The sequence below is a fragment of the Macaca thibetana genome, chromosome 19 (assembly GCF_024542745.1).
Source record: "Macaca thibetana thibetana isolate TM-01 chromosome 19, ASM2454274v1, whole genome shotgun sequence".
Taxonomy (NCBI): domain Eukaryota; kingdom Metazoa; phylum Chordata; class Mammalia; order Primates; family Cercopithecidae; genus Macaca; species Macaca thibetana.
In genome coordinates, this window is record NC_065596.1 from 28923453 (window position 1) to 28947961 (window position 24509).

General features: G+C 49.4%; 2 protein-coding genes across 3 annotated transcripts in view; both read left to right on the forward strand.

Annotated features, from left to right (window-relative positions):
• LOC126943562 (caspase recruitment domain-containing protein 8) overlaps positions 1-571 on the forward strand; it is a 49808-nt gene extending 49237 nt beyond the window's left edge. The window contains exon 15 of the transcript XR_007721767.1: positions 127-571. The gene's annotated coding sequence lies outside the window, so the exon portion shown is untranslated. The remainder of the gene's footprint in view (positions 1-126) is intronic.
• An 11240-nt stretch (positions 572-11811) lies between these two features.
• ZNF114 (zinc finger protein 114) lies at positions 11812-20789 on the forward strand. 2 transcript variants are annotated; one of them, XM_050772488.1, is made up of 3 exons: positions 11812-11883; positions 15006-15132; positions 18933-20789. In XM_050772488.1, the coding sequence occupies exons 1-3, from the start codon at positions 11875-11877 to the stop codon at positions 20048-20050; spliced, it is 1254 nt and encodes a 417-aa protein (XP_050628445.1). In that variant the 5' UTR covers positions 11812-11874; the 3' UTR covers positions 20051-20789. The 2 variants fall into 2 exon arrangements, with proteins under 2 accessions (XP_050628445.1, XP_050628447.1); XM_050772490.1 differs by lacking the exon at positions 11812-11883 and adding an exon at positions 13643-14082.
• The last annotated feature ends 3720 nt before the right edge of the window (positions 20790-24509 follow it).

Consider the following 24509-nt stretch of genomic DNA (forward strand, 5'->3'; position numbering starts at 1 on the left):
GTGACTCACACCTGTAATCCCGGCACTTTGGGAGGCCAAGGTCAGAGGATCACTTAAGCCCAGTGTCAAGCCTCTGAGCCGAAGCTCAGCCATTGTAACCCCTGTGACCCGCACATATACATCCAGATGGCCTGCAGGAGCCAAGAAGTCTGGAGCGGCCGAAAAACCACAAAAGAAGTGAAACAGCCAGTTCCTGCCTTAACTGATTAACCCACCTGACGACATTCCACCACTATGACTCGTTCCTGTCCTGCCCCCACTGACCCGTCAACCCTGTGACATTCTTCTCCTAGACAACGAGTCTCATGATCTCTCCACCATGTACCTTGTGACCCCCTCCCCTACTGACAACAGATAATCACCTTTAACTGTAACTTTCCACGCCTACTCCAGCCCTGTAAAGCTGCCCCTCTCCTGTCTCCCTTCGCTGACTCTCTTTTCGGACTCAGCCCACTTGCACCCAAGTGAATAAACAGCCCTGTTGCTCACACAAAGCCTGTCTAGGTGGCCTTCTATACGGACACGCGTGACACCCAGGAGTTCAAGACTAGCCCGGGCAGCATAGTAAGTTCTCACCTCTAAAATAAAATAAATAAAATAAAATAAAATAAAATAAAATAAAATAAATGCCAGGTGTGCTTGTACGCGCCTGTCTTCCCAGCTACTTGGGAGGTTGAAGTGTAGGATCGCTTGAGGCTGCAGTGAGACAAGATTGCGCCACTGCACTCCAGCCTGAAGGACAGAGCAAGACCCTGTCTCAAAAAAAAGAAAAAAAAAGTATAAGAAAAGGAAAAAAATAAAGAAGGGAGGGAGGGAGGGGCAGAGAGAGAGAGGGGAAGGGGGGAAGAAAGAAAAGAAAGAAAAGGAGGAAAAGAAAGAGAAAGAAAAGAAGAAAAGAAAGGAAAGAAGAGAAAGAGAGAAAGAAGAAGAAAGAAAAAGAGAAAGAAAGAAAAGTAAGGGAGGGAGAAAGGAAGGAAGGAAGGGAGGGAAGAAGAGAGGAAGAAAGAAGAAAGGAAAGAAGGGAGGGAGAGAGAAAGAAAAAGAAAGAGAGAGAAAGGAAGGAAGGAAGGAAAGAAAGAAGGAAGGAAGGAAGGAAGGAAGGAAAAAAAAAAAAAAGAAAAGAAAAGAAAGGAAAAGAAAAGAGAAAAGGAAAGAAAAAAGAAGGGCCGGGCGCGGTGGCTCACGCCTGTAATCCCAACACTTTGGGAAGCCGAGGCGGGCGGATCACAAGGTCAGGAGACCGAGACCATCCTGGCTAACACGGTGAAATCCCGTCTCTACTAAAAATACAAAAAAAATTAGCCGGGCGAGGTGGCGGGCCCCTGTGGTCCCAGCTACTCGGGAGGCTGAAGCAGGAGAATGACGTGAACCCGGGAGGCGGAGCTTGCAGTGAGCCGAGATCGCGCCACTGTACTCCAGCCTGGGCGACAGAGCGAGACTCGATCTCAAAAAAAATAAAAAAAGAAAAGAAAGAAAAGAAAGAAAGGAAGGAAGGAAGAAAAAAACATTTCAAGACTAGGTGACAGGAGCCTTGCGGTTTAGCCGCTAGTCAACGGATGGGGGTGGGGGTGGTGGCAAAAACATAAAAATGAGGACAACAGAGAAACCGGAGACCCCCCAAAGTGTCTGTTTCCGCCCTTTTACAGTACAGAGAAATAACAAACGCCTTCTTTCCTTGGGAAATGCAGGAAGCCAGCAAGCGGCCGGCGTCTCCGGAGCCCGCAAGGAGGCGCGTTGGCTGCGCAGACGGAGCGCTTCCAAGCGGGAGAGCCTAGGAACGGTGGCGCGGGCAGAGGCGACAGCGAGGACCCAAGGCTGGGGTTTCCTGCTTGGATCAGGAGTGCCTGGGGAGTAAGTTCTACAGGAAATGTCAATCTACTGGCCGTGGGGGTCAGACTCTGGGGTCGGGGCGATCGGGTCCCCGGGCCGGGGGCGGCGGGGGCAGGCAGGAGTGCGGGCGCTGGGATCCCCTGCCTGTTCGGCTCCTCTCTCCTCCTGGTCCCTTACTCCGTCCATTTTGAGGAAGGGGTCAAGAAGCGGGTACAAAATGTCTGGGCAGGACGAATCTTTGTCGTCGGTCCTTCCTGGCGGACTCGTTAGGTTGATTTATTTCAACAGTTTGATCCCCATCCTGGTTCAGCTCCGAAACGCTCCTGGGCTGCGCGCGCTTTTGGGCTGCGCCACCCGCAGAGACATCTAGAAGCCGGAGCTAGTGGAAGTGGAAGTGTGCCTGAGTGTCTGTATTAAGGGCGGGACCCGGCCGGGGCCCAGGGACTTGGGAGTTGCTGTCTGCAAAAGCCTCATTGTCTCTACCCTTCCGGGAGGAAAGGGGAAGGCACGAATGATCCACGTGTTCAGCCCCCGAGCGCGCCCTTCACCTTGGCCCAGGGAGAAGGGCGCTTTCCCCATGCCGTGTTGCAACCTTGCGAAAGCCCCTGTGCCCTGGCTTGGGCAGCAGAGATGCCCGCATGCAGCGGTTGCAGGGGTTGTGTTCTTTGCATCCATGAAAGTATTGGAGCTGGCCGGGCGCGGTGGTTCACGCCTGTAATCCCAGCATTTTGTGGGGCGGAGGCGGGAGGATCACCTGAGGTCAGGAGTTCAAGACCAGCCTGGCCAACATGGTGAAACCCCGTCTCTACTAAAAATACCAAAATTAGCTGGGCGTGGTGGCGCACGCCTGTAATCCCAGTTACTCGGGAGGCTGAGGCAGGAGAATCGCTTGAACCCGGGAGGCGGAGGTTGCAGTGAGCTGAACACCTGTAATCCCAGCTACTTGGGAGGCTGAGGCAGGAGAATCGCTTCTACCTGGGAGGTGGAGGTTGCAGTGAGCCTAGATCATGCCACTGCACTGCAGCCTGGGTGACAGAGCAAGACTCCCTCTCAAAAAAAAAAGTATTGGATTGGAGCCTGTTGTGATGAGTCTGGGCAGGGCCAGACGTGCAGGATGCACTGGTTTCCTAGAGAAAGAGCTTTGAGGGTTTGAGTTTGGTGTGCTGAGCATGTTCTTTTTTTTTTTTTTTTTTTTTTTTTTTTTTTGAGATGGAGTCTCGCTCTGTCGCCCAGGCTGGAGTGCAGTGGCCGAATCTCAGCTCACTGCAAGCTCCGCCTCCCGGGTTTACGCCATTCTCCTGCCTCAGCCTCCCTAGTAGCTGGGACTACAGGTGCCCGCCACCTCGCCCGGCTAATTTTTTGTATTTTTAGTAGAGACGGGATTTCACCATGTTATCCAGGATGGTCTCGATCTCCTGACCTTGTGATCCGCCCGTCTCGGCCTCCCAAAGTGCTGGGATTACAGGCTTGAGCCACCGCGCCCGGCCTAAGCATGTTCTTTTATGGGAACTGAGACCTCAGTAGAGGAAATGTATAAAAAGGACAAGCTGCAAGGAGAGTGGTGTGAAGGTGTCAGGATCAAACCCCATGGTCGGAACAAGATGCATTTTTTTTTTCTTTTTTTTTTTTTTTTTTTTTTTTTTTTTTTTGAGACAGAGTCTCGCTCTGTCACCCAGGCTAGAGTGCAGTGGCCAGATCTCAGCTTGGCTTGCAGTGAGCTGAGATTCGGCCACTGCACTCCACCTGGGCGACAGAGCGAGGTTTCAGCACACCAAACTCAAACCCTCAAAGCTCTTTCTCTAGGAAACCAGTGCAAGCTCCACCTCCCGGGTTTACACCATTCTCCTGCCTCAGCCTCCGGAGTAGCTGGGACTACAGGCGCCCGCCACCTCGCCCGGCTAGTTTTTTTTGTATTTTTTAGTGGAGACGGGGTTTCACCATGTTAGCCAGAATGGTCTCCATCTCGACCTCGTGATCCGCCTGTCTCGGCCTCCCAAAGTGCTGGGATTACAGGCTTGAGCCACCGCGCCCGGCCTTTTTTTTTTTTTTTTTTTTTTTTTTAACTATTGTCCTGAGCTGATGTGTCTGAGATTACTAGGGACACAACCGGTGCTCCAATTGTATTGGGGAAAGGATGGAATTCAGGGAGACTGAATTGAAATAGACTGTTTTATCTTCTTAGGTAGGCTTAGAGCTGAGATGCGTGTAATGGGGTTATCATCAGGTCTGATTGTTTCCTTGGGAACTATAAAGTCAAGATAGACGTGGAATGTTGTGTCTTAAAACTCTTATCTACAGCTCAGCCCCTGAGTTGCACAGGCTTGCCTCTGTGTCAAAGTGACTTGGATCCCCCAGGCAACAGTGGGCTTTTCATGTTTACCAATAGGATGTCAAAAGCAAAGTTTTTGATAAGCTGTGAATTTTAGAAAACAAAGTTTCTCAGGGAGCAAGAAAATAAGAAAAAGTAATAACCTCAAAGACAGGGCTTGTTATTAATATTTCCTTTAGACTGCTGCTGGCTTGATCGAGTCTGATACCTCCTCCTGATGCGTGGCAGGGCAGGTTATTTCACATTATTTCACAATGAGAAGGTTGCAGTGTCATCCCTGGTTTGCCCAAGCATGCAATTGCTTTCTTTTTCTTTTTTTTTTTTTTTTTTTTTTTTGAGATGGAGTCTCGCTCTGTCACCCAGGCTGGAGTGCAGTGGCCGGATCTCAGCTCACTGCAAGCTCCGCCTCCCGGGTTCAAGCGATTCTTCTGCCTCAGCCTCCCCAGTAGCTGGGATTACAGGGGTGCACCACCATGCCCACCTAGTTTTTGCTACTTGGGAGGCTGAGGTAGGAGAACCGCTTGAACCCAGGAGGCGGAGGCTGCATTGAGCCAAGATCACGCCACTGCACTCCAGCCTAGGCAACAGAGCAAAACTCTGTCTCAAAAAATAATAATAACAATAATAATAAAATACTCAAAAGAAGAGTTGATTGATAATTTCTTTTTTTTTTTAATAAAAGTGAATATTTACACTGAGGAAAGAAATCAAATAATCACAACTTTTTTTGGAAATTTTTGAGAAATAAAAAAGAAATACCCAAACTATCACAAAATCAAGAAAATTTGACATTGTTGGTTAGAGCTGCCTGGAAGATGTCTATACTGTATTTCTTCTATTTGATCATATACCCTTTGAGTACTCCTATTCGATAATGTCCTGTGGAGAATGTATATATATATGTGTGTGTGTGTGCATATGAATATGAATATATTCTCCACAATATATAAAAATATATCTATATATACACACACACATATATTTATATATTTATATATGTATGTGTATGTACATTTTTTTTTTTTTTTTTTTTTTGAGACTGGAGGAGTTTCACTGCAAGCTCCGCCTCCTGGGTTCACCCATTCTCCTGGCCTCCTGGAGTTCAGGCGCCCGCCACCGCGCCCTAATTTTTTGTATTTTTAGTAGAGGCGGGTTTCATGGCAGTAGAGACGGGGTTTCACTGTGGTCTCGATCTCCTGACCGATGTCCCAAAGCTCACTGCCCAACCTCAATGGCACGATGTCAGCTCACTGCAACCTCTGCCTCCCAGGTTCAAGCAGTTCTCCTGCCTCAGCCTCCTAAGTAGCTGGGATTACAGGCATGCACCACCACACCCACCTAATTTTGTATTTTTAGTAAAGACGGGGTTTCTCCATGTTGGTCAGGCTGGTCTCGAACTCCTGACCTCAGGTGATCCGCCCGCCTCGGCCTCCCCAAGTGCTGGGATTACAGGCGTGAGCCACTGTGCCTGGCCAATATACATGTATATACATTTTTATATGTGTGTATATATATAAATATGTACACACACACATATATAAATATATACGCACATATATTTATGTGTGCGTGTATATATATAAATTCAGCTTTTTCTCATATGATTAATTGAATTTTTAAATTATTTATGGTTTAGAAAAGTTTTGAGTCCACAGTTCATTGCTGACAGTGTCACGTAAATGTTTAGGTTTGTCCTCAAATTGAGGGAACTTGCCATCAAGTTTCTTTCAAATATCATGTAAGTCTTAGATTTTATGGCATTCTAACATTTTATGAACAAATGACTCACACTATATGAGTTGACCAGTCATTAAATGGTCATCAGATGTCACATTTGGAGCAAGGAATAGTTTTGGGGGTTTGTTTTTGTTTTGGTTTGGTTTTGTTTAATAGAAACAAACCAATTTTGGGTTTTTTTTGTTGTTGTTTTGTTTTTTTTTTAGATGGAGTTTCGCCCTTGTTGCCTCAGGCTGGAGTGCAGTGGCACCAACTTGGCTCACCGAAACCTCTGCCTCCCAGGTTCAAGTGATTCTCCTGCCTCAGCCTCCTGAGTAGCTGGGATTACAGGCATGTGCCACCACGCCCGGCTAATTTTTTCTATTTTTAGTAGAGACTGGGTTTCTCCATGTTGGCCAGGCTGGTCTCCAACTCCCGACCTCAGGTGATCCACCTGCCTCAGCCTCTCAAAGTGCTGGGATTACAGGCATGAGCCACCGCACTCAGCCTAGAGTTAGATTTCTTTAGGCAGGATGCAAACACATTGTGTGCGTTTCTCTTTCAGGGCTCACACCCTTGAACTCGCCTCCCTTTGTTCATGACATTAACTAGCTGGAGTCCCTGGGTGGTTAGAATAGCAGAACGTCCACGCCTGTGGATTTATGTGGTTGTTCCTTGTGTTGTTGAAAGTTAGACCTGGCCAGGCATGGTGACTCATGCCTGTGATCCCAGCACTTTGGAAGGCTAAGGTGGGAGGATTGCTTGACCCCGGGAGGTCAAGGCTACAGTGAGCTCTGATCACACCACTGCACTCCAGCCAGGGCAGCAGAGTGAGAACCTGTCTCAAAAAAGAAAGAAGAAAGAAAGAAAGAGAGGAAGAGCAAGAGAGAGACAGAAAAAGAGAGAGGGAAGGAAGGAAGGAAGGAAGGAAGGAAGGAAGGAAGGAAGGAAGGAAGGAGGGGGGGGAGGGAGGGAAGGGGGGGGAGGGAGGGGGGGGAAGGAAGGACAGAGAGAGAGAGAAAGAAGAAAGAGAAAGAAGGAAAGAAAGAAAGAAAGAAAAAGAAAGAAAGAAAGAAAGGAAGGAAGGAAGGAAGGAAGGAAGGAGAGGGAAGGGGGGGGAGAGGGGAGGGAGGGAGGGAAGAAGGAAAGAGAGAAGAAAAAGAAAGAAAGAAGGAAGGAAGGAAGGAAGGAAGGAAGGAAGGAAGGAAGGAAGGAAGGAAGGAAAGAAAGGAGGGAGGGAGGGAGGAAGGGAGGGAGGGTGGGAGGAAAAGAGAGAGAAAGAGGAAGGGAGGGAGACAGAAACATCCTAGGTAGGTCGGGTATAGTGGCTCTAATCCCAGCACTTTGAGAGGCTGAGACAGGAGGATCGCCTGAGGTCAGGAGTTCGAGACCAGCCTGGCCAACATGGCAAAGCCCTGTCTCTACTAAAAATAAATACAAAAAAAAAAAAAAAAAATAGCCAGGCTTGGTGGTGGGCACCTGTAGTCCCAGCTACTCGGGAGGCTGAGGCAGAAGAATCCCTTGAACCCAGGAGGCAGAGGTTGCAGTGAGCTGAGATGTGCCACTGCACTCCAGCCTGGGTGACAGAGCGAGACCTTGTCTCGAAAAATATATAATAACAAAGAAAAATTTAAACAAAATAAAAATGGAAGATACATCGTAGGTGGCGTGTTCATCACATCAGTGTAACTATAATGTCTCTTTGTCCCTGTACAAGTCAAGCTAACATTGGTGGGCAGTTTCTGGAGGTGAGAGAGCCTCTTACCTCTTTATTTTATTTTTTTAGCTCTTGTTGCCCAGGCTGGAGTGCAATGGCGCGATCTCAGCTCACTGCAACCTCCGTCTCCTGGGTTCAAGCAATTGTCCTGCCTCAGCCTCCTGAGTAGCTGGGATTACAGGCGTGCACCACCACTCCCGGCTAATTTTGTATTTTAGTAGAGACGAGGTTTCTCCATGTTGGTCAGGCTGGTCTCGAACTCCCTACCCCAGGTGATCTGCCCACCTCAGCCTCCCAAAGTACTGGGATTACAGGCCTGAGCCACCGCACCCACAGAGCCTTACCTCTTAAAGTTGCATCCCTTTACGCCCAGCAAGTCCTGAGTGACGCCTTCGTACCCTGCTAAGGACTGCCTCCCCTTTCTGTGCCCACCAAGTTGTCTTATTTCCTGAATCAGTTGTTTTATTAGGGTTGCAAAGTGATGATTTTTTTTTTTTTTTTTTGAGATAGGACCTCATTCTGTCACCCAAGCTGGAGTGCAGCGATGCAATTAGAGTTCACTGCGGCATCAACCTCCTGGGCTCAAATGATCTTCCCACCCCAACCTCCTGAGTAGCTGAGACTGGAGGCGCACGCCAGCGTGCCCACTTAATTTGTAATTTTTTTGTAGAGACGGGGCCTTGCTATGTTGCCCAGGGCGGTATCAAAATCCTAAGCTTAAGTGATCCTCCCTCCTCAGCCTCCCAACATGCTGGGATTACAGGTGTGAACCACCAAGCCCAGCCCAAAATGGTGATTTTTTTAAAACATTCAATTGTCCCATCTAAACATGTAGCTGGGGCCGGGCGCGGTGGCTCACGCTTGTAATCCCAGCACTTTGGGAGGTCGAGGCAGGCGGATCATCTGAGGTCAGGAGTTTAAGATAAGCCTGACCAACATAGTGAAACCCCATCTCTACTAGAAATACAAAAATTAACTGGGCATGGTGGCCCGAGCCTGTAATCTCAGCTACTCGGGAGGCTGAGGCAGCAGAATTGCTTGACCCCGGGAGGTGGAAGTTGCAGTGAGCTGAGATCATGCCACTGCACTCCAGCCTGGGTGACAGAATGAGACCCTGTCTCAAAAAAAAATTTTTTTTAAATATATATATGTATATATATTAGCTGGGCGTGGTGGCAGGCGCTTGCAGTCCCAGCTACTTGGGAAGTTGAGGCAGGAGAATCACTTGAACTCGGGAGGCTGCTGTGAGCCAAGATCTCCCCACTGCACTCCAACCTGGATGACAGAATGAGACCTTGTCTCAAAAATAAATAAATAAATAAATATGTAGCTGGAATTCTGTACAGTTTTCTGTCATCCGTAAGGCTATTCCATTTCTTTTCTTATTGGAAAGGCAAAGTAAAGTCTTAATTTTTCCTCTTTATTAACCAAGGCTTGTGGTTTTTCCCCCTCTGGCTTTCTCTTTCTGGGTATCATTATGTGCCCAGGTATTTTTAGTGTTCAGTGTGTTTCCAGCCATTGCAATGATTCACTTTGTAGTTCAAATCGGGCCGCTGGGAGACCTTTCCGGCCGCTGTGCATCCTCCTAACGCGGTGTCGAGCAGCTCCCCTGCCATCTGGCACCGCAAGGCTCACACTGGAAATTTCCTGTTCCCAGACCAGCCATGTCTCCAAGGGTGTTCATCACTTCCTGCTTGTTAATTCTACTAAGCATTTTCTATGAATAGATTGACCAGGGAGACATTGTGTGTGTGTGTGTGTGTGTGTGTGTGTGTGTGTGTGTGTTAATGATGATATGAAGCCTGAAACTTTTTCCTCTTATACTAAAAATCTGACTTCCCAGTAACATGAACACTTTTCATCTTATATTTTAAACTTTTTTTTTTTTTTGAGACAGAGTCTCGCTCTGTCGCCCAGGCTGGGGTGTGCAGTGGTGCAATCTCAGCTCACTGCAACCTGGACCTCCCAGGTTCAACTGATTCTCCTGCCTCAGCCTCCCAAGTAGCTGGGATTACAAGCACCTGCCACCACGCCCAGCTAATTTTTGTATTTTTAGTAGAGATGGGGTGTCACCATGTTGGCCAGGATGGTCTCAAACTCCTGACCTCAAGTGATCCACCTGCCTCGGCCTCCCGGAGTCTTGGGTTACAGACGTGAGCCACCGCACCCGGCCCAATTCACCTTCTTAAAGGGTGCAATTCAATGGTTTTTAGTATATTCACAGACGTGTATGTCCCGCAAATTTAGAACATTTCCATCACCCCCGAAAGCAGCCCTGTATCCTTCAGTGGTCGCCTCCCAGTCCCTCATCTCCCCCAGCCCTGGACAACCTCTGATCTACTTTCTGTCTCTATAGATTAGCCTATTCTGGACATTTTGTTTTCAATGGAGTCATACACTGTGGTCTTCTGTGTCTGGCTTCGTTCACTCGGCATCCTGTTTTCAGAGCTCACCGGTGTTGCAGTGTGTGTCAGTGCCTCAGTCCATTTTATGGCTGGATAATATTCCATGGTGCGGATAGACCACGTTTGCTTTCTTTGTTCATCCATTGATCAATATTTGGTTGTTTCTACTTTGGACTGTAATGAATACTGCTATGGGCCAGGTGTGGTGCTCACACCCCTAATTCCAGCACTTTGGGAGCCTGAGGTGGGCAAATCACTTGAGGTCAGGAGTTCGAGACCAGCCTGGCCAACATGGTGAAATCTCATCTCTACTAAAAGTATAAAAAATTAGCCAGGTGTAATGGCAGGGGCCTGTAATGGCAGCTAATCAGGAGGCTGAGGCAGGAGAAGTGCTTGAACCAGGGAGGCGGAGGCTGCAGTGAGCTGAGATCGTGCCACTGCACTCCAGCCTGGGCAACAGAGCGAGACTCTGTCTCAAAAAAAAAAAAAAAAAATGCAATTAGATCAGCAGCTGCCAGGAGCTGAGTGAAGGGGAGAATAGGAAGTGACTGCTAACGGGGATGGGGTTTTATTTTGTGGTGATGAAAATTATTTGGAAGTAGGCAGAGGTGACATTTGTACAACATTGCAAATGCACTAAATGCCACTGCATTGTTCACTTAAAATGGTTAACTTCATGATATGCAAATTTCACCTCAATTTAAAAAAAAAAAAAATTGCTGCTTGAGGCCAGGAATTTGAGACCAGCCTAGACAACATAGTGAGACCCCATCTCTATGAAAATAAATATGAAAAATTAGGGGGCATGGGGGCGCATGCCTCTACCTTCAGCTACTCAGGAGGCTGAGGCAGGAGGATCACTGGAGCTCAGAAGTTTGAGGTTGTAGTGAGCCGTGATTGCACTACCGCACTCCAGCCTAGGCAACAGGACAAGACTGTCTTTAAAAAATTAAATTAAAATATAGGTGTGTGGGTGGGTGTGTGGGTGGGTGTGGGTGGGTGGGTGTGAGGGGCTTGGGGAGTGTGGGTGTGTGTGTGGTTGTGTGGGTGTGTGTGGGTGTGTGGGGGGTGTGTGTGGGGTGGGTGTGGGGGGGGGGTTTGTGTGGGTGTGTGTGGGGGTGTGTGTGTGGTGGTGGGTGTGGGGGTATGTGGGGGGTGTGTGGGGGGGTGGGTGGGTGTGGGTGGGTGTGGGGGTGGGGTGTGTGGGTGGGTGTGGGTAGGTGGGGTGTGAGGGGCTTGGGGGTGGTGTGGGGGGTGTGTGGGTGTGTGGGTGTGTGTGTGGGGGGTGGGTGTGGGGGGGTTTGGGGGGGGTGTGGTGGTGGGGGTGGGTGTGTGTGTGGGGGGGGGGTGTGAGGGGGTTTGGGGAGTGGGTGGGTGTGTGTGTGTGTGTGGGGTGTGGGTGTGGGGGTGTGGGGGGGGTGGTGTGAGGGGGTTTGGGGGGGGGTGTGGGGGTGTGTGTGTGGGGTGGGGGGGGGGGGGGTGGGTGTGAGGGGTGGGGAGTGTGTGTGGGTGTGGGGTGTGTGTGGGTGGGTGGGTGTGAGGGGGTTGGGGGGGGGTGTGGGGGTGGGTGTGGGGGGTGTGTGTGGGGGTGGGGTGTGAGGGGGTTTGGGGAGTGTGGGGTGTGTGGGTGGGTGTGGGGGTGTGTGTGTGGGGGTGGGTGTGAGGGGTTTGGGGAGTGTGGGTGTGTGTGTGTGGGGTGTGTGTGCACACATGCATTTATATGCTGAGATTAATGTCAGGCAGGGTCCACACAGGAGTGTGGGGAAGGCAGGGTGCCTGGATTCTCACAGCTCCATTCTTCTCCCAAGCTCTACCTCGCCTGCCTCCTTGAAGGAAACACGGGGGAGCCAGGACTGGCCGTCGCGTCGGTGACAAAAATGTCCCAGGTAAGTTGGCAGCTCACCCTCCCCCAGAAGGGTGTTGTTCCCACGAGTGAATGTGCCCCTGCCTGTGGCTGGGAGTTAGGTAAAGCGCGTGCAGCCGGGCAGGGCCCACCGCCAGCCGTGCTGTCCCAGGTCTCTGCACCTCTGCTTAGAGAGAGACGCTGCCCTGGGGATTCTCTTGGGACCACCCCCACCCCAGTACTAACCAGTCCTTTCCACGCTTCATCCTGGCTGCCTGTGGGCTTCATGTTCGGCTGCAAAGCACGCTAAGAAAGGAGATGAAAGTGTCTTTGGTGGGGGGCAGTGGCTCAAACCTGTAATCCCAGGACTTTGGGAGGCTGAGACAGGAGGATCATTTGAGGCCACGAGTTTGATATCAACCTGGGCAACATAGCAAGACCCCCGTCTCTATAAATATAAAAAAAGTTTGCCTGGCATGGTGGTGCATGGCTGTAGTCCCAGCTACTTAAGAAGCTGAAGTGACAGAATTGTTTGAGCCCAGGAGGGTGAGGCTACAATGAGGACTGATCACTCCACTGCACTCCAGCCTGGGGCACAGAGTAAGACTCTGTCTCTAAAAATCATAATAAAGTAAAATAAAAAGAAAGTGTCTTTGTCTTAAGGAACTCAGGGTCTTGCAGGAGACACTAGGCATTAATGCAGCGGGCAGGGCTCTCCTGGTGGCAGCATCCCCCGCGACTGTCGTGACCTGCAGATAACAAGGAGTGGACTGAGCCGTGCCCCACTTCAAATTTTTTTTTTTTTTTTAGATGGAGTCTTGCTCAGTTGCCCAGGCTGGAGTTGGGTGGCGCCATCTCGGCTCACTGCAAGCTCTGCCTCCTGGGTTCATGCCATTCTCCTGCCTCAGCCTCCCGAGTAGCAGGGACTACAGGCATCCACCACCACGCCCAGCTAATTGTTTGTATTTTCAGTAGAGACGGGGTTTCACCGTGTTAGCCAGGATGGTCTCGACCTCCTAACCTCGTGATCCTCCCACCTCAGCCTCCCAAAGTGCTGGGATTACAGGTGTGAGCCACCACGCCCAGCCTACCCCACTCCAAATTTTTTTTTTTTTTTTTTTTTTGAGACAGAGTTTCTCTTGTTGCCCAGGCTGGAGTGCAATGGCGTGATCTCGGCTCACTGCAACCTCCGCCTTCCAAGTTCAAGTGATTCTCCTGCCTTAGCCTCCTGAGTAGCTGGGATTACAGGCGCCTGCCATCACGCCTGGCTAATTTTTGTATTTTTAGTTGAGATGGGCTTTCTCCACGTTGGCCAGGCTGGTTTTGAACTCCTGACCTCAGGTGATCCGCCCGCCTCGGCCTCCCAAAGTGCTGGGATTACAGACATGAGCCACCGCACCTGGCCAGGGTTTAAGGATTTTTAAGCCACCCCTCTGTGATCGTTTGTTATGACAGCCTGAACAGGCTAATGCATCAGAAAGACACACAGCCGGTCAACTGGCGGAGACTGAAGTCCGGTCGCGGGACTCAGGTACTCTTTTTCCTGAGACGGGGCCAAAAACGATGGTGTGTGCCGGTTGTCCCAGCCACTTGGGAGGCTGAGGTGGGAGGATCGCTTGAGCCCAGCAGTTAGAGGCTGCCGTGAGCTGCGTTTGCACCACTGCACTCCAGCCTGTGTGACAGCTCAAGACCCTATCTCAGAAGAAAGAGCACCTGAGTCATACGACCGGACGTCAGTCTCTACCAATCGAGTGTATGCTCTTCCCGTTGCATTAGGGTCTTCAGGCTGCCGTAACTATCACAGATGGGGTAGCTTAAGCAACAGACATTGATTTTCTCACAGTTCTGCAGGCTGGAAGTCCAAGATCAAAATGGCGGCAGGGTTGGTTCCTTCTGGAGGCTCCAAGAAAGAATTTGTTCCATGTTCTTACCTAGCTGCTGGTAGTCACTGGCATCGTTGGCATTCCCTGGCTTGTGGACCCATCACTCCAGTCTCTGCCTCCCTCACCAAATGGCATTCTTCCCTCTGTGTCCCTACCTCTGTCCACATTTCCCCTTCTTTTATATATATATATTTTTTGTTTGTTTGTTTGTTTTGAGACAGGGTCTTGCTCTGTTGCCCAGGCTGGACTGCAGTGGCAGGATCATAGCTCATTGCAACCTCCACCTCCCAGGCTCAGGCAATCCTCCCTCCTCAGCCTCCCGGGTAGCTGGGACTACAGGTGCCCACCCACACTCACGGGTAATTGTTTTTATTTTTTATAGAGACGGGTTATCACTTTGTTGCCCAGGCTGGACTTGAACTCCTAGCCTCAAGCAATCATCCTGCCTCTACCTCCCAAAGTGCTGGGATTACAGGCGCAAGCCACCGCACCTGGCCAGATTTCCTCTTCTTATAAGGACACCAGTCATTGGATTAGGGCCCACCCAACCCCAGTACAATGTCACTTTTTTTTTTTTTTTTTTTTTTTTTTTTTTTTTTTTTTTTTGAGACGGAGTCTCGCTCTGTCGCCCAGGCCTGGAGTGCTGGCTGGAGTGCAGTGGCCGGATCTCAGCTCACTGCAAGCTCCGCCTTTGTAGCCCAGCTCCCGGAGCTGGGACTACAGGCACCCGCCACCTGGCGTTTTTTGTATTTTTTCTCGGCTCACGTGTTGCAATGGTCTCCTCCACCTCCTGGGTCTCGGCCTCCCAAAGTGCTGGGCAGCTTGAGCCACCGCGCCCTGCCTGAGACAGAGTCTCACAGCCCAGGCGAGTGCAGATCTCGGCTCACTGCAACCTCCACCTCCTGGGTTCAAGCAGTTCTCTGCCTCAGCACCCCGAGTAGCTGGGACTACAGGCACCTGCCACCATGCCCGGCTAATTTTTTGTATTTTTAGTAGAGATGGGGTTTAACCATGTTGGCCAGGCTGGTCTCGAACTCCTGACCTTGTGATCCACCCGCCTCAACCTCCCAAAGTGCTGGGATTACAGGTGTGAGCCACTGCGCCCGGCCACAGCCTCATCCTAATTCATTGACATCTGCAAAGACTCTAGTTCTCAAATCAGGTCACCTTTGCAGGTACCAAGGGTTAAGACCTCAATGTACCTTTTTTTGTGGAGAACGGGGTCACAGTTCAAACTGATAACAGGACACCCCACTGAGCCAAACCGCATGTGCTGTTTTAGGACTCAGTGACCTTCGCAGACGTGGCTGTGAACTTCACCAAAGAGGAGTGGACCCTGCTGGACCCAGCTCAGAGGAATCTCTACAGAGATGTGATGCTGGAGAACTCTAGGAACCTGGCATTCATAGGTAAGGAGGCCCCCTTCCTGCACTTAGTCAGTGATGGGACCAGTGCTAGTTTGGAACCGTGTTCTGGGAAGTGCATTGGAAAATGGGAACTGGGTTAAATTCCAGAGACAGAACTGTTGCCCCCCAAGTAGTAGATGTAGGGTTCACCATGAAACTGGAAATAGTTTGTTGCATTTTATTTTATTTTATTTTATTTTATTTTGTTTTTTGAGACCGGGTCTCACTCTATCTCCCAGGCTGGAGTGCAGTGGCGTCATCTCAGCTCACTGCAACTTCTGCCTCCTGGGTTCATGCAATTCTCTTGCCTTAGCCTCTCTAGTAGCTGGGAATACAGGTGCACACCACCACACCTGGCTAATTTTTGTTTGTATTTTTAGTAGAGGCAGATTTCACCACGTTGGCTGGGCTGGTCTTGAACTCCTGACCTCAAGTGATCCTCCCACCTTGACCTCCCGAAGTGCTGGGATTACAGGCGTGAGCCACCACACCCAGCCTTTATTTTTCTTTTCATGAAGATGGGGTCTCACCCTGTCACCCAGGCTGGAGTGAAGTGGCACCATCACGACTCACTGCAACCTCCGCCTCCTGGGCTCAAGCAATTCTCCTGCCTCAGCCTCCTGAGTATCTGGGATTACAGGCATGCTCTACCACGCCCAACTAATGCATTACATTTTTATTCTCTTGGTGATCGAACAGACTTTGGGGGATCCTTATGTAGGTGAACATGGTACACAGGAAAAGGGTCATTCTGAGCCCTTTTGGCAGAGTTTTAGTGCATTGATGAGAAAAGTAGAGGGACCACTGTTACTCTTCTATTCACACATCGTCAGCTTCGGAACCCCAGCAAACCAAAGCTTGTGTCCATTTCACAGAAAGTCTTGGCATAGTTCCTTTACACCACGTGCTTGCCCAGTGAACGGGATCTCCACTAGGCAAACCCAGTCTGCCCTCTCATTTGGAGCAAGAAGTGGTCTGAAAACAGTGCAGGGCAGTTTTGTCCAGGCATTCATGCCTCTCAGTGCCAGGCAGACGTGAACATTACAGGACCAACAGGTTTGTAAGCCAGCAGCATGGTAACAGAGCAACAGGCTCATGCCACTGAGACAGCAAGGTTTGCAACAGAGAAAGTTTCATGATTATCTGGTGCCGACCGAGGAGATGGGAGGAGACGCTCACATTTTTTTCCCTGAGGGGTTCTGGGGTTCTTGTTTTTTTGTTTTTTGAGACTGTGTTTCATTCTTGTTGCCCAGGCTGGAGTGCAATGGTGCGATCTCCGCTCACTGCAACCTCTGCCTCCCGGGTTCAAGCAATTCTCCTGCCTCAGCCTCCCGAGTAGCTGGGACTACAGGCACACACCACCATACCTGGCTAATTTTTGTATTTTTAGTAGAGATGGGGTTTCATCACGTTGGCAAGGCTGGTCTCGAACTCCTGACCTCAAGAGATCCGCCCACCTTGGCCTCCCAAAATGTTGGCACTACAGGCGTGAGCCACTGCTCTCATTTTCAAGGGGATCATGAAGGGCAAGGGACTGGAGAATTGGAGATGTTGATTGGTCAGAGGAAGGGGGATGAAATTGTCGGGATGAGGAAAGTACATTCTTTGGTGCGTCAGTTTCTCACGGCATTCCTCAGACCAGTTGGCATAGTCATTTCATCAGAATGCAGGACCTGAAGGAATATCTCAAAGTGGAAACTTAATGCTTTATAATTTTCAAGTTGTTATCTACAGAGCAGCTAAGGAGACCTATAGGCCAGGCACAGTGGTTCACACCTATAATCCTAGCACTTTGGGAGGCTGAGGCAGGAGGAGGATTACTTAAGGCCAGGAGGTCGAGACCAGCCCAGCCAACATGGCAAAACCCTGTTCTTTTTTGTCTTAAAAAAGTTTTTTTGATTTAAAAAGAAAGAAAAAAACAGGTACCCTCTTGCCCAGGCTGGAGTACAGTGGTGCAATCTCTGCTCACTGTAATCTCTGCCTCCTGGGTTCAAGTGATTCTCCTGCCTCAGCCTCCCAAGTAGCTGGGATTACAGGCATACACCACAATGCCCGGCTCATTTTTGTATTTTTAGTAGAGATGGGGCTTCACCACATTGGTCAGGCTGGTCTCAAACTCCTGACCTCTGGTGATCCACCCACCTCAGCCTCTCAAAGTGCTGGGATTACAGGCGTGAGCCACTGCGCCTGGCTGAGCTTATGTTTTTTGACTTTTATCCATCCTCTCATATATTCATTTTTCCCAGAGAAAGGCCTGTTCCTTTTCTCCTTAAAATTGCACATGGAGGCCGGGCGCGATGGCTCAAGCCTGTAATCCCAGCACTTTGGGAGGCCAAGACGGGCGGATCACGAGGTCTGGAGATCGAGACCATCCTGGCTAACACGGTGAAACCCCGTCTCTACTAAAAAATACAAAAAACTAGCTGGGCGAGGTGGCGGGCGCCTGTAGTCCCAGCTACTCGGGAGGCTGAGGCAGGAGAATGGTGTAAACCCGGGAGGCAGAGCTTGCAGTGAGCTGAGATCTGGCCACTGCACTCCAGCCTGGACAGCAGAGTGAGACTCCGTCTCAAAAAAAAAAAAAAAAAAAAAAAAAAAAAATTGCACATGGAGCCAGCTACTCGGGAGACTGAGGCAAGAGGATCACTTGACCCCAAGAGCTCAAGGCTGCAGTGTGTTATGATTAAGCCTATGAATAGCCACTGCACCCAGTGCCTGGGCAACCTAGTGAGACCCTCATCTCAAAAAAATAAAAATTTCACATGGACTTTCTGTACAATTCTCTTCCACTTAAAATTCCTGATCGTTTCCTTGATCTCTGCAGAATCATTCCTCAGTAACATGACGCTCTCCATGTTGAACCCCTGACCTTACCATCCTCACATTCCTGACACTGCGGAATCCCTGAGGTCTTTCTCTGCCTCCTTCCTCTTGCTTTCTTCCCCTTCACATTTTTATCATATATGTTGAGGGAACATCTAGAAAGAAATCCACACAGAGGCCAGGCACGTTGGCTTACGCCTGTAATCCCAACACTTTGGGAGGCTGAGGCAGGTGGATCACATGAGGCCAGGAATTCAAGACCAGCCTGGCCAACATGGCGAAACCCCATCTTAACTGAAAATACAAAAACTAGCCAGGCATGCTGGCACACACTTGTAATCTCAGATACTCGGGAAGCTGAGGCCAGAGAATTGCTTGAACCTGGGAGGCAGAGGTTGTAATAAGCAAAGATCATGCCACTGCACTCCAGCCTGGGCCACACAGCAAGACTCTGTTGAAAGAAAAGAGAGAAAGAAAGAGAGAATGAGAGAGAGAGAGAGACAGAGAGAGAGAGAGGAAGGAAGGAAGGAAGGAAGGAAGGAAGGAAGGAAGGAAGGAAGGAAGGAAGGAAGGAAGGAAGGAAGGAGAAGGAAGAAAGAAGGAAGGAAGAAAGAAAGAAAAAGAAAGAAAGAAAGAAAGAAAGAAAGAAAGAAAGAAAGAAAGAAAGAAAGAAAGAAAGAAAGAAAGAGAAAGAAAGAAAGAAACAACAGAAAGAAGTAAGGACAGGAAGGAAGGAAGGAAGGGGAAGGAAGAAAGGAAGCAGAGGAAGGAGGAAGGAAGGAAGGAAAAGAAGAAAAGAAGGAAGGAAGGGGAAGGAAGAAAGGAAGCAGAGGAAGGAAAAAGAAAGGAAGGGAGGGAAGAAAAGGAAGGAAGGAAGGAAGGGGGAAAGAAAGAGAAATCCGCACAGACATTGCCTATGTTATCATCTCTAACCCACCTTCACTTTCAACAAAGAATTTAACTTTTGTGCCACTGTATTTCAGACTGGGCGACTCCGTGCGAAACCAAAGATGCAGCCCCTCAGCCGGATATTCTTCCTAAAAGAACATATCCTGAAGCCAACAGTGTGTGTCTCACGAGCATCAGTTCCCAGCTCTCCACATTGAGAGAAGACTGGAGATGCCCCAAAACAGAGGGACCACACAGGCAGGGGGCGAATAATGTGAAGCCACCCGCAGTTGCCCCTGAGAAAGATGAATCTTCTGTTAGCGTCTGTGAAGATCACGAAATGAGGAACCGCTCTAAACCTACCTGCAGGCGTGTGCCTTCACCGGGAGATTCCACAAGACAATGTATCCTGACATGTGACTCAAGTATTTTCAAGTATAATCCTTTCTTAAACGATAGTCAAAAAACACATGAAAACAACGGACACGATGAAGTCTTGGGGCAGAACATTCAGTGGGTTCCGTGTGGGAGAAAAACAGAGCTGAAATCAAGCACATGGACTGGCAGTCAGAACGCCGTGCATCGTATACGTGATGAAATTGATACGGGAGCAAACAGGCACCAACAGAATCCATTTGGAAAAGCTTTCCATGAAGACGGATCCCTTAGGGCACACAACACTCGTGTTCGAGAGAAAATGTATGATTTTACTCAGGGCGAGAACACTTCCAGAAATAACTCAGTTCATGCCGTGCAGATGCAGTCGTATACCTCAGAGACAAATAAAAAGGATTGTCAGACTGGAGCAACCTCTGCCAACGCCCCAAATTCCGGTTCACACAAGAGTCACTGCACTGGAGAGAAAAGCCACAAATGTCCCGAATGTGGGAGAGCCTTTTTTTATCAGTCATTCCTTATGAGACATATGAAAATTCACACTGGAGAGAAACCGTACGAATGTGGGAAATGTGGAAAAGCCTTCAGATATTCCTTACACCTTCATAAGCATTTAAGAAAGCACGTCGTGCGGAGGAAGCCCTACGAATGTGAAGAATGTGGGAAAGTCATCAGGGAGTCCTCAAAATACACACATCTAAGGAGCCACACTGGAGAGAAACCCTATAAATGTAAGACATGTGGAAAAGGCTTTACAAAGTCGTCAGGACTTAAAAAACATCTGAAGACCCACAATGATGAGAAGCGCTGTGAATGAAAGGAAGGTGGGAAAATCTTCATTAATTTTCTAACTGTACTGAACATGGGAGGAGGACATATTGGAAGGGAGCTCAAGGGGCTAGCATGCATGAGAACATCTTCCCTGAACTCTCCTATCTTACAGAAATGTGAAAAAACAAAAAAACAAAAAACAACCCTGCAAAGGTAAAGTCTAGGGAAAGCCTTTCCTCTTCATTCATCTTGAGTAGACATTTGTTCTCACCCTGGAGAGAAACTGTGAATCTAAAAGGAACATGACAAAACCTTCAGAGTGGTCTCAAATTCATGGTTCATATAAGAACTCACACTGCAGAGCCTCCTTACCGAAGTAAAAAATGTAGGAAAGACCTGCTGGGCGTGGTGGCTCACCTGTAATCCCAGCACTTTGGGAGGCCAAGGCGGGTGGATCATGAGGTCAGGAGATTGAGACCATCCTGACTAATATGGTGAAACCCCGTCTCTACTAAAAATGCAAAACATTAGCCAGGCATGGTGGCGGGAGCCTGTAGTCCCAGCTACTCTGAAGGCTGAGGCGGGAGAATGCCGTGAACCTGGGAGGCAGAGCTTGCAGTGAGCTGAGATTGCACCACTGCACTCCAACCTGGGTGACAGAGCGAGACTCCATCTCAAAAAAAAAATGTGGGAAAGTCCTCTTTAAACAGTTACCACTCATGTTATATGTGAATCCACATCCTGGAGGGAGGCTACCATTGGAATAAAAATAAGAAAGCTTTCAAGGCCAGGTGTGGTGACTCACACCTGTAATCCTAGCACTTTGGGAGGCCAAGGTGGGAGGATTGCTTGAGTCCAGGAGTTTGAGACCAGCCTGGGCAACATGGAGAAACCCCATCTCAACAACTACAACAACAACAAAAAATGCAAAAATTAACCAGGCGTGGTAGCACATGCCTGTAGTCCCAGCTACCTGGGGAGCTGAGGCAGGAGGATCGTTTGAGCCTGGGAGCCCGAGGCAGCAGTGACCTGTGTTTGCACCACTGCACTCCAGCCTGGGTGACAAAGTGAAGGAAGATAGGAAGGAAGGAAGGAAGGAAGGAAGGAAGGAAGGAAGGAAGGAAGGAAGGAAGGAAGGAAGGAAGGAAGGAAGGGAGGGAGGAAGGGAAGGAGGGAGGGAGGGAGGGAGGGAGAGAGGGATGAAGGGAAGAAAAGAAGAAAAAAGGAAAGGAAAGGGGAAGGAAAGGAAAGGCGAAAGGCGAGGCGAGGCAACTTTTGGGTCCAGATCTTCACTTAGGCACAATGAGTGCACAGTAGGACTGAAACACTGTAAATGTTAATGATTTTCCAGTTTTTCCGTTCTAAAAAAAAAAAATGCTACAAGATGAAGGATATCCCTCTTTGCACCCTCCCAGCTCTGCCACATAAATGTTGATATATAGCAGGTTCATTACAACTCACTCACATACACATGGTCTCATTTTCAATGTGAAGCCTTCTTTGAGCCTCATTCAGTTTAGACTTGGGATTCATATGCTCCATGAGACCATTTTTGTCTTATCAGTCACTGTGCTACTGCATTATGGTCAGAGTATGTAGTCTTTTTGGTACCAACTTGGGGTACTTGTTATGACTTTGTCAGTCTGATGTGTCATATTCTGTCAGTTTCCCTGCCATCTCCATTCTTCTCATCTTCTTTACTAAGGGCACATAGACTCACTTTCCACAATGAGCACTGTTTAATGTCTTCTTTTTATTTTTACTTTATTTATTTATGTATTTATTTTGAGACAGAGTCTTGCTCTGTCATCCAGGCTGGTGAGCAGTGGGGCAATCTCGGCTCACTGCAACCTCCGCCTCCCAGGCTCAAGTGATTCTCCTGCCTCAGCCTCCCGAGTAGCTGGGATTACAGACATCCACCACCACACCCAGCTAATTTTTGTATTTTTGGTAGAGACGAGGTTTCACCATGTTGGCCAGGCTGGTCGCAAACTCCTGACCTCAAGTGACCTGCCTGCCTTGGCCTCCCAAAGTGCCAGGATTACAGGCGTGAGCCACTGTGCCCGGCCTCTCTTTAATTTTTTAAAAGTTGGGAAATGACCAGGCATGTTGGCTCATGCCCGTAACCCCGGCACTTTGGGAGGCCAAAGTGGGCAGAACGCCTGAGGTCAGGAGTTCGAGACCAGCCTGACCAACATAGAGAAACCCTGTCACTACTAAAAATATATAATTAGGTATGGTGGGCTCATGCCTATAATCCCAACTACTCAGGAGGCTGAGGCAGGAGAATTGCTTGAATCCGGGAGCAGTGAGCTGAAGTAGTGCCATTGCACTCCAGCCTGGGCAACAAGAGTGAAACTCCACCTCAAAAACCAAATAAAAATAAATAAAAGTTGGGAAATATGACTACCTGAAAATGTATGAAAATGTACACACATATATCTTTTTTTTTCAAGATGGAGTTTTGCTCTTGTTGCCTGGGTAGGAGTGCAGTGGTGCGATCTCAGCTCACTGCAACCTCTGCCTCCCAGGTTCAAGTGATCCTCCTACCTCAGCCTCCTAAGTAGCTGGGATTACAGGCACCTGACACCACGACGTTTCAAAGTTAATAAAGTGATTACCCTTATACCCACAATCCAAGCCCATAAACAGCTCATCATTAAACGCCAGGCAATTCATGTCTGTGCCTCACAGAGGATATCTCCAGCCCCCAGAGGAAACCACTGTGGTTCATTTTGTTATCATTCGCCCCCCTCCCTCATCTTTACATTTGCACCTATGCAGAAATCCCCAAATACCCTGTTTTCTAGTTTTGCTGATGTTTATGCTACATATGATGGCATGGCATAGAATATTTCTTTGTGCCTTCTTTCAAGAAAAGAAAGGCTAAGCAGGTAGGGTGCAGGTGGCATTCATTCTTTCTTAGTTATATTCATTCCAGAGACCTTGGTTCTGTATCTCACTTTAGAGATCATAAACACGGCTGCTGATACCAATTTTGCAAAGCCCTCCCAATGAGCATTTTACAAAAGTCATTGTTGGCTGGGCGCGGTGGCTCACGCCTGTAATCCCAGCACTTTGGGAGGCCGAGGCGGGTGGATCACTTGAGGTCAGGAGTTCAAGACCAGCCTCGCCAACGTGAAACCCCATCTCTACTAAAAATACAAAAATTAGTCAGGCATGGTGGCATGCACCTGTAGTCCCAGGTACTCGGGAGGCTGAGGCAGGAGAATTACTTGAGCCCAGGAGGGGGAGGTTGCAGTGAGTTGAGATCATACCACTGCACTCCAGTCTGGGCGACAGACTGTCTCAAAAAAAAAAAAAAAAAAAAAAAAAAAAGAGAAAACGGGAGAGAGAAAAGAGAAATGCCACTGGTAAGAGCAGAGGTCCTCCTAGGCGCCCATTCTGCATGACCCAGCACTGCTAAGTTCAGCTTTCAGTGTTTGGGGAGGGCCTGCAGGTTGGGGACCCCCACTGTGACTGAGCGGGCTCCAGCTTGGCCCTTTCTCCCGGACCCCTGCTGCCTGCATTTCCCAGGAATCTGCCGCTTTATCATAGAATCTGGATGACTCGTGGCCCTCCCCATCCTGGAAGGAATAAAGAGGAGGAGGGGAGGCTGCTCCGCCAGGGCAGCCCCAGACCTTGCCAAGGGGCCTGGGTCCACTCCCACCCCCAGGGAGCACTGTCAGGAGGAGAAGGACCTTGACTGAAATCAGAATGCCTGGATTCAGCTGGGGGTGGAGGGGGCCGGCGCAGGAGGCGGGAAACTATCTGTAGGTGAGGGAGAGAACCCTCCCGTCTCCAGTCGCTGAGGCTGAACTTAGCCGACTTTGGGGGTTCCCCACCCCCACCCCCAACTGGTCCTCAGTTCTCACAGATGTAAATTGAGAATTTTCAACAATCGGTTTAGCAAACATATGCCAGGCCCCCTTCTGAGCGCTTTGCATCTATTAACTCATGTAACGCCTGCAACCCTATGAAGTGGCTGCTGTTATCACTATCACTACAGTGGGGGAAACCAAGGCAGAGCGAGGCCAAGCACGATGCCCAAGATCCCACAGCCAGCAGGTGGCCGGGAGGGGCTCGACCCCGTGCTGTCAGGCACGAGAGACTCGGCTCTTCAGCCCCAGGCCGGAGCCTCCCTGCACTGACGGGGCGCGAATGGGGGCAGGAGGGTTCGTGTGTGTCCTTACCCCTGGGACGCCAGCTCCGGGGACGGGGACCTCGTCTGGCGTGGGAGGCATTTAATGAGCGCCGTGGACCGAAGCCAGGACGGTCTTAGGAGAGCCACTTCCCTTCTTGGCCGCCTGAAACCCCCTGCAGGGTTCTGCTTCTGGAACTGCATTCGAGGTCAGAGCTTCTAGTACGAGTAAAGCGGATTCTCGGGAAGAGACCCGAACAGAAGGAAATCACTGTCTTGGAAGATCTAAGTCCGGGATGGGACAAAACCCACTCCGGGCGGGGGGCGCGCGCCACCTGGCGGCGGATCCTGCTAAGGCGGCGCC

What these genes read in the sequence shown, in the direction of transcription:
- ZNF114 (XM_050772490.1), top strand. Translation starts at nt 13,852, where the DNA reads ATGGCATTCTTCCCTCTGTGTCCCTACCTCTGTCCACATTTCCCCTTC. An exon ending in GTGCCCACCCACACTCACGG is followed by an intron (nt 14,083 to 15,005) that starts GTAATTGTTTTT and finishes GTGCTGTTTTAG; the next exon opens with GACTCAGTGACCTTCGCAGA. An exon ending in TAGGAACCTGGCATTCATAG is followed by an intron (nt 15,133 to 18,932) that starts GTAAGGAGGCCC and finishes ACTGTATTTCAG; the next exon opens with ACTGGGCGACTCCGTGCGAA.